The following is a 9,918-nucleotide window of genomic DNA, read 5'->3' on the forward strand; positions in this document are numbered from 1 at the left end:
TTAATCAGGCCATTCCCTGCTTAATGACTAATGATAATTCCCCAGTATCCGCAGAGTGAAACCCAAGATCTGCACACTTCAAATGTACAAGGCTACTCTCAATCCATCAGTGAACTACACTGCAAAGCTTACCTCTTCCTATCTCTTGCCACGTACCAGGTTAGCCCAACCCCAAAACCCCAAAGTTCTTTTCTGATCAATCTTGAGCTTTTTCACATGCCTGTAGTTTGCTCATGACGTGGTCTCTTAATAAACACACAAACAAGCAAAAAATGATTAAGAAACCTAATAAATTAAAAAAGAAACATTAGAACACAGGAAGACTAGTAATTCTGCTAGTAATCTTACTTTCTATTTTACAGGCAAAATTAAGAGGGTCAAAAAGATCTTCCATGTGCAATTACCACAGAATTAACCAATTTTATTGCCATTTATTGCTCATGTCCTGTTATCTACGGGCAGACTTTCCAGTAATGCACAGGCAGTCATCCGTCTTACACAAGCTTTTCTCTGAACAATCTTGAGCTTTTCCCCATGACTGTATTTTTATATGTTATCTAAGGGCAAACTTTCCACTTGTACACTGGCTGTCATCCTTCTCACCTATTCAAGGACTTTCATCCTGTGATGATTCCCTCTCTCTCATGCATCATAAATTTCCCACCCCATTCTTTGCTGGATTATGTCTTGAGAGTCACTCATTTAGTATCAGCAGTCCTAAAAACAAACAAAACTTTCTCCTGATTTCTCATTTCCTTCCATTTCCCTCTGCTCTTTGGAGCAAAATCCTCAAGAGGTCATTTGAAGACAGTTTCTCCACTTCCTGTAGTTATTCTCCATGGAGACCATTTCAATCAATCTTTTATCCCTACCACGCCACTGAAAGTGCTCTGGTCAAGTCACCGTTGACCATCATGTTGCTATTCAATGGTCCATAATCAGGCCTTCTTTTACTAGATCTCTCATCAGCATTCTTGCCAATTGATCATTTCTACCTTCTGAAAACACTTTCTTCACTTAGCTTCCAAGGAGTTTATCTTCTACATTACAACACATACCCATTGTCCTTTCTGGGACCTTTCTCCTTTTAGAGATCAGGAACTCAAATATTTTTGCTGAGACTTAAATTTAATATATCAATCAATAGAAAATTTATTTGGTAATTAACAGAGTGATATGGCAGACCATCGAGGTGGTATGATTAGAAGATGAAAATTATTATTTTTTTAATCATTTTTTTAAATTAGTTTCAGGTGCACAAAAAAATGTAATAGTTAGACATTTATCATTTATCATTTATATCCCTCACACAGTGACAACCCCCCTCCTCCCATCCACTATCCCTCTGACATCGCACACAGCCATTACATTTCCACTGTCTCTATTCCTAATGCTGTACTCTGCTTCTTGTAACTATATATGTATGTATGTGTGTATACACACATACATACATATATATTACATATATGTGTATATAACTATATACATATATACATGTATATAACTATATATACATACATATATATAGATATATGTATGTGTGTGTGTGTGTGTGTATATATATATATATACAATTGTAGTTTACATTCATTATTGTTCAGCTTCAGCTTCAGGTGTACAGTGCAGTATAAAGTGGAAGTCTGATATGAGGGTTTTCTTTTTTGCAAGTTGAAGAAAGCTTTTAATAAAACAGTCTTTGATCCATTTTGAATTAATTTTGGTACATGGTGACAGATAGCAGTCCAGTTTCATTCTTTTGCACGTGGCTTTCCAATTCTGCCAGCACCATTTATTGAAGAGACCGTCTTTTTTCCATTTTATGTTTTTTGCTTCTTTGTCAAAAATTATCTGTCCATATTTATGTGGTTTTATTTCTGGCTTCTCAATTCTATTCCATTGGTCTATGTGTCTGTTTTTCTGCCAATACCATGCTGTTTTGATTATTGTTGCCCTGTAGTACAAACTAAAGTCAGGGAGTGTGATACCTCCAGCATTGTTCTTTTTTCTTAGGATTTTTTTGGCTATTTGGGGTCTTTTGTGGTTCCAAACATATCTGATGATTTTTTGTTCTATTTCTTTAAAAAATGCCATTGGAATTTTGATGGGGATTGTATTAAATCTGTATGTTGCTTTGGGTAATATGGCCATTTTAACTATCTTGAGTCTTCCAATCCATTAGCACAGAATGCCTTTCCATTTCTTTGTGTCTTCTTCAATTTCATTTAAAAATGTCTGATAGTTTTCAGCATATAGGTCTTTCACATCCTTAGTTAAGTTTATTCCTAGGTATTTTATTCTTTTTTGTTGCAATTGCAAAAGGAAATTTTTTTTTTTCTTTTTCTGAGATTTCATTGTTAGTATATAGGAATGCAATGACTTTTTTTTTTTTTTTAGCATAAACATATTTATTCACTAACCAAAGGGACGATCTTAATTAAACCAACACTTGGAAATAGTTGCATGTAAAGTGTTTATGATAAAAACAAATGAATACAGAGATGAAAAAAAAAGAGCATGGAGAGATTTGCTCATTGAACTGAGCCTGTTTACTTGAGCATCTAATTCCTGTCCAGAAGGATGATGGAATTTTTACTCTACTTTTTCATAGACCCGAGTACAGTTGAAATTGTTCATGATGCATTCCACCATTAGTTTCCCATTTTCCACTCTTCTTGTTATTGTGCTTTCCTTGCCATGCCATTTCTGATGGTGCACCGATGCGCCGTTGAGAAAATTGCACACAGTCTGAGTTTTTCTGCCATCAGCTGTAGCTTCTTCAAACTTCTCTCCCAGGTTACATGAAAACTGCATTGTTTTCAACGTGCTCTCAGTTTTTATGGTGAGGTGTTTGCCGTCAGAGGTGATGACACAGTCTAGTTTGGCCATGGCACCCATTTTCCGCAGAGCCATCCCTACTCCTAATTCCTTCATGCACTCATCAAAGCCTCTGCTCTCCACTAAGAGCCGTCTTCCTACCAGCTGTTGAATGGAGGCCCTGGTGGGCGCAGGCGGCGTGCGGGGCGTGAGGAGCAGAGTGTGGCGGAGAGCTTTCTGAACTTTTGAAAGCTGGCAACTTGACTGTATTCGTTGATTGTTTCTAATAGCTTTTTGGTGGAGTCTTTAGGGTTTTCTATATACAGCATCATGTCATCTATAAAGAGTGATAATTTAACTTCTTCATTCCCAATTTGCATGCCTTTTACTTCTTTCTCTTGCCTGATTGCTCTGGCAAGGACTTCCAACACTATATTGAAAAGCAGAGGTGATAGGGGACAGCCCTGTCGTGTTCCTGAACATAGAGCAAAGGGCTTCAGTTTTTCACCATTAATTATGAGATTAGCTGAGGGCTTGTCATATATGGCCTTTATTATGTTAAGGTATTTTCCTTCTATACCTATTTTATTAAGTGTTTTAATCATAAATGGATGTTGTATCTTGTCAAATGCTTTTTCTGCATCATTTGATATAATCATATGATTTTTGTCCTTTATTTTGTTTATGTGATGTATCACATTGATGGATTTGCATATGTTGAACCAGCCTTGTGCCCCTGGGATAAACACCACTTGGTCATGATGAATAATCTTTTTAATGTATTGTTGCATTTCATTTGCTAGAATTTGGTTTAGGATTTTTGTATCTGTATTCATCAGAGATATTGGTCTGTAGTTTTCTTTTTTTGTGTTATCCTTACCAGGTTTTGGTGTCAGGATAATGCTCGCCTCATAAAATGGATCAAAAACTTAAGCACAAAACCTGAAACAATAAACTACATAGAAGAAAACATAGGTACTAAACATGGACTTTGGGTTCAAAGAGCATTTTATGAATTTTACTCCAAAGGCAAGGGAAGTAAAAGCAAACATAAATGAATGAGACTATATCAAACTTAAAAGCTTCTGCACAGCAAAAGAAACCATCGACAAAATAAAGAGGCAACCAACAGAATGGGAGAAGATTTTTGCAAACAGTGCCTCTGATAAGGGGCTAATATCCAAAATATACAAGAAACTCATACACCTCAACAACAAAAAAACAAACAACCCAATTGAAAAATGGGCAGAGGACCTGAAGAGACATGTCTCCAAAGAGGACATACAAATGGCAAATAGACATTTGAAAAATGCTTAACATCACTATTCATCAGAGGAATGCATATAAAAACCACCATGATATATCACCTCACCCCAGTCAGAATGGCTATCATCAACAAGACAAACAGTAACAAGTGTTGGAGAGGCCATGGAGTAAAAGGAACCCTTATACACTGTTGGTGGGAATGCAAATTGGTGTAGCTGCTATGGAAGGCAGTGTGGAAGTTCCTCAAAATATTTTGAATAGAATTACCATATGACCCAGCAATCCCTCTTCTGGGTATCTACCCAAAAAAATCTGAAAACTTTTATCCACGAAGACAAGTGTGCTCCAATGTTCATTACAGCTTTATTTACGGTGGCCAAGACATGGAAACAACCAAAATGTCCTTTGATAGATGAATGGGTAAAAACGTTGTGGTATACTATTTGGCGGTAAGAAAAGATGAAATAGGACCATTTGTGACAACATGGATGGATCTTGAGATTATAATGCTAAGTGAAATAAGTCAGACAGAAAAAGTAGAGGACCATATGATTTCACTGATATGTGGGATATAAACTAAAAACAACAAAAGAACAAGACAAGCAAATGAGAAACAGAAATTCATAGACACAGACAATAGTTTAGTGTTTACCAGAGGGTAAAGAGGGAGGAGGGTGGTAGATGAGGGTAAAGGGGATCAAATATATGGTGATGGAAGGAGAACTGACTCTGGGTGGTGAACACACAATGTGATTTATAGATGATGTAATACAGAATTGTACACCTGAAATCTATGTAACTTTACTAACAATTGTCACCCCAATAAATTTTAATTAAAAAAATAAAAGTCTTGTTTTTTATCAGTACTTGCAAATTCTCTTTTAAAGCAGTAGCAAGGTGACTATAGCATTTTGACGTACAGGCTAATACGAGTATTGGGGAATTTTCTAAAATCACTATTTATTTGTTTGACTGCATTTGCCAAGCATATTAAGTCTGACATCTATTGACGTCTCTGTCTCTGAGTTAGAGAAGGAAGAAACACCGCGGCCTTTTTGATTTTTCCACATTATTTCCAGAGACAATGGGTTTCCACTGACTATCCCTTCTTCATGAATCTGTTACCTATTGAGCTTATTAGATTTCTGGTTCAGCCCTCGCCCAGTGTCCCTTTGTTTCCCCTCGAGTTATGAGCCATGCAGTGCCAGTCCACATGCAGTAGCATGGAAAATATGACTTCTTTCCACTTAAGTCAGGTATACACTAGGCACGTATTTTTCCCCTTTTCACAGCAGCCTAATCACATCCTTCCACTCAAAATCCAATTCAATCTGAACCTTGTCCTGAGAAACCCAGAAACAAATGATCCATTTGTTTTGTGGATTCTTACAGCATGTATTATGTGTAGCAGGTATATCAGAATGTAATCACACACTGTCATACATGTTTCCTAACTATTCCATAGGTTTTTCTTTATTTCCTTAGTGAAATTATAAGCGTGTTGATTTAATGCTTATGGTTTACACAGGCTGGGTAGCCTTATTCCACCTTCCCAGGCTGAGTATAGAGTACAATGAACTTGTGCCAAGTCGAATTATGCATAACAGCTCATTTCAGAACAGAATCTGGTAAAAATCATAGAAATGCAAACTTGTCTGTGCATATCTTCTTCAAGATGTTCTCAGAATTTCCTAATATCCACTGCTGGGAAAGAGGGGGAATGAGAATTAGGTTTTGTATGGAACAAAATTCTGAATTTTTCTGGGGGGGGTTAAATAAATGTCATATAACCACACGAGGTTATGAGAACTCTGATTTCACATAGGAAAAGAATCGGATGGCTATGAAGAAACTTGGGATTATGAGCTCAGGCTGGCAAAGTCAAAGGGCACTCAGACTGGCAGGCCTCAGACAAGGGCTGCTAATAGAACCCTTACGAGGCATAAACAAACAAAATGGGCAAAAAGGAGCAAGCAGACGTGCCTGTGTCCTCTCTGGCCTGGATTTGCTGCTACCTAGAAAGTCACTCATACATTTTCTGAAACCATTGTTCCAAATGAGTTGTTCTAGGCGTCAGCAGGTAGCCCTTTCCTTCATCTTTCTTCAAACATGAACATGAGCAAAGCCTATTATAAGTTTTAAGGAGGAGCACGTACACCAAATCTTCCCTTGCTGATTCCTTGTTACGTTTCCTTTGCTTATGGTACTTACTTCACTATGGCTTTGTTGGGTGTTGCCCACAGGCCATACTGCATGATGCTCTTGACCACTGCAGGGGGTCACTACAACAAGACAAGGCCACATTTTTACCCTTACTGTGCAGTTCAATGTCTTATTTTTTCCTCCCTTCAAAAGAGAAGAGAGAATCAAGATTAATTACAAATTTAGGAAAAATACTGTATACAGTAACTTCTAATTAGTATACAAGTCTACGAGTCCTTAGAACATCTGGGAGAAACAAATGGAAGGGATGACAACATGAGCTTTGTTTTTTTGCTGATTTGCTGCTTTGGGTATTTGTAGACAGTTTAGTCTTTTTATTCCTGGTTTCTTACATTATCTGCTGTATACTAAAAGCCATACAAGTATTATTGTGAAATGCTCCCATTAGATCTTTGATGACTCACCTATAAATAAACACCAAGGTGACAGGCATGTTCATAGACACTAAAAGCAAAATTACTATGAGATAGTTTTATCCCATCTGATACTATAAAGTTAGCTGGTGCTATAACTCAGTGAAGACAATGATTTTTTTTTTATTCTCAGAACCTTATGAATTTGTTATGAATATTTAATGAACTTAAATATATAACTTACCGCCTGTGCCTCTGGCTTTTCTTCAAAATGCAAAATGAGTGGTTTTCCTACTATTGTTTCAACTGAAAAATCACACTGAAGGATAACACAAACTAAAAAAGTGCAATTTCCTATTGGAACGGAAATGAGGCTTTCACCCTCGTCTGCATCCTCCGACTTCTCCACACTCTCCAAGTGTGCCTCTTAGGCCTCCCAGTTCTGGGAAGCACATCTAGAAACTAGCAGACCAGATCACCTTTAAGGTTCTATTCGATGGCGTAAAACCATCAAATGGTGTAAAAACCATGTTACGCATTCAGATGGTGTAAAAACAAGAAGCCCAACACCATAGCTCACAAGGAGTGCTGCTTGCTGTTTAACAAGGGACAGAGAAATCATGTCTATAAAATATGCATTTGATGAATATTGATTAAGAAAGGCAAAACCATTGAGAACCAAGAACTTCAAAAACGTTGCTACTCAAAGTGTGGTTCACAGAGCAGTATCACCCACTAGAAAGAAGTGATCTCTGGCCCAGCCCCACACATATTAAAGCAGAATCTGAGCTTCAACCAGATGCATAGTGTTTGAGAAGCACTACAATTAAGCAATGGCTCTCACCTCTGGCTGCCCATTAAAATCGTCTGGAGAGTTGTACACGGATACTTGCTCACCATCCCCACATACTTTGTTTTAATTGGTCTGCAGTGGGACACTGATGATGTTATACAATTTCCAAGTGATTTAAATATGCAGCCATGGGTGAAAAACATCATTCTAACTAACAAATAGAACCCCTTACTCACAAAAATTGAAAAAGTCTCCAAGGCATAACTAAACACAAGTCATGTTTCAATCTGACCTCAGGGGGAAGAGCTATGTATCGTGATTAATGACTGAGACACTGTTGAAAAGCATATGTGTCACTTAACAGCAATCTGATAAGCCTCAGTGGGACGTGTGCTGGCATCTTGAAGTAAGTATCTAAAGATACCAAAACTCATCTGACAAATTGATGGCTGAGTCTTGTGGAGACAGAGCTATAAAAACATTAACTGAAAAATGAAGATTTGGATGGCTTATTAAGATGGTTTCAAAGGATTTTGATTTTCAGATCATAGATTATGAAAAAAATACATGTGCTGTTAGTCATGGATAAAGTGTATCTCATAAAATATGAAAATATTTTTAGAAAGGATTCATTTGTCCACAACCGATTCCCTACATGTTGTCCGCTCAGAGAAGAGGTTGCCCTCCAACGGAGCTCCATGGAAACCAACTACTGCCAAATCCCTAAGGCAATTAATTCAAGAATACTAAGATCAGGCCACTGGCCCACTATGCTATATAGCTAAAAATGCAAGACTTAAATCCTAGACTTCTCATCACAGGAGAAGAAGGGCTGATGATCTTCCAATCAACGAATGTGAAAGGGCAGAGTTGGACTGGATCCTAACCCATGGTTACAAAAGGGCAGGGACATCTCACTAAAACATTCTATAGTTAAGGACTTTTTCATTAGCAGATGCTATTTACTCAAGAGGATGTCTGTCGTTCCGATATGTGTACAAGGAGATCTAACAAGCTTACCTTCATTTTTCTCTTGACGTGTCTCTTGGTGTCCGAGTATTAGTTTCCTAGGGGTGCCACAACAAAGTACCACACACTGGGGGGTGACTTAACACAATGGAAATTTATTGTCTTACAGTTCTGGAGGTTATAAGTCTGAAATCAAAGTGTTGGCAAGTTTGGTTTTTTCTGTGTGCTCTGAAAGATAATCTGTTCTATGCCTCTCTCCTAGCTTCTTGTGGTTACTGGAAGTCCTTGGTATTCCTTGGCTTGTGACAACATAATTTCAATATCTGCCTCCATCTATGTGTCATTCTCCTTTCTATGTCTCTTTGTGCCTCTCAATATAGGGTCATTAGTGATTGGTTTTAAGGCTCACCCAAATTTAATATAACCTCATTTTAACTTGCATCTTAAATACATCTCTAAAGACCCTATCTTCAAATAAGGGCACATTCATAGGTTTCAGATGAACATGAATTTTGGGGAAACACTATTGAACCCAGTATACATATGTGTTTCTCCGAAAATAAGACCTAGCCGGACCATCAGTTCTAATGCGTCTTTTGGAGCAAAAATTAATATAAGACCGGTCTTTCTTATATCATGTGTGAGGAGCCATGATTTCTTGTTATTCTAAAGCCTTGCAGACTGGCTCAGTTTATGATTAACTTGTTTCAGCTTCTAAGGCATTATCTCTGCTTGCACCTGGAGTGTGCTTGCAAGCTGCTGAGAAATGAGGTGGGAGTGACCGGTTCTCGGACACTGAGGACTGAAGACTAGCAGGAGAATTGGTGGGCTTTGTCATGAGATAATGACTTTGGGAAAGTTTCAAGGATTTTGTAGTTTGTATGTAAAAGTCATAAATTTACTCTTAATGAGATAATGCATACTCATGATTGTTAAGCTGCATGTACACAGATGGTATAAATTGGTGAAGAATAGTAAACTCGGTGCTTCAGGATCACTGAAGACCGGCCGCATCATCATATGTGTGAGTGTCTTTTTTCATTCCCACTCCCCCATTCGGGTACTGTTCGATTTGTGGCGGCTGGCCCGTCACAATCATGTTAGATAAGACCGGGTCTTATATTATTGTAAAATAAGACCCGGTCTTATATTAATTTTTGCTCCAAAAGACACATTAGAGCTGATGGTCTGGCTAGGTCTTATTTTCGGGGAAACAGGGTAGTAATGGAAAAACATAGAATGCCAACCTACTTCTTAATCATTTAATTCCCAGTTTATATTCTAACGTGTATAAATGTTTTTTGCTACATATTTCTCAGGTGTATTTTTATTATTTGTCTTATAACATCTTCTGCAAATTTTCATTACAATTTTATTCACTCTGCAAAGCATATCAATCATGACCATGTTCCTTCACAAACCTTTGATATTCTCTTAGCTCAATTCTTTATTCTCCATCATCCGCAGTAATTTCAAATTTTTACATGTGTTCTTGGAGAC

General features: G+C 37.6%; 1 protein-coding gene across 1 annotated transcript; it reads right to left on the reverse strand.

The window, feature by feature from the left end:
• Positions 1–2,589: 2,589 nt before the first annotated feature.
• Positions 2,590–2,949, reverse strand: LOC117022550 (fatty acid-binding protein 5-like). Its single transcript, XM_033106677.1, has one exon. It carries the CDS (start codon positions 2,929–2,931, stop codon positions 2,590–2,592), a length of 342 nt encoding a protein of 113 aa, XP_032962568.1. The 5' UTR covers positions 2,932–2,949.
• Positions 2,950–9,918: the final 6,969 nt, after the last annotated feature.

The sequence above is a fragment of the Rhinolophus ferrumequinum genome, chromosome 5, assembly GCF_004115265.2.
Source record: "Rhinolophus ferrumequinum isolate MPI-CBG mRhiFer1 chromosome 5, mRhiFer1_v1.p, whole genome shotgun sequence".
NCBI classification, from domain to species: Eukaryota; Metazoa; Chordata; class Mammalia; order Chiroptera; family Rhinolophidae; genus Rhinolophus; species Rhinolophus ferrumequinum.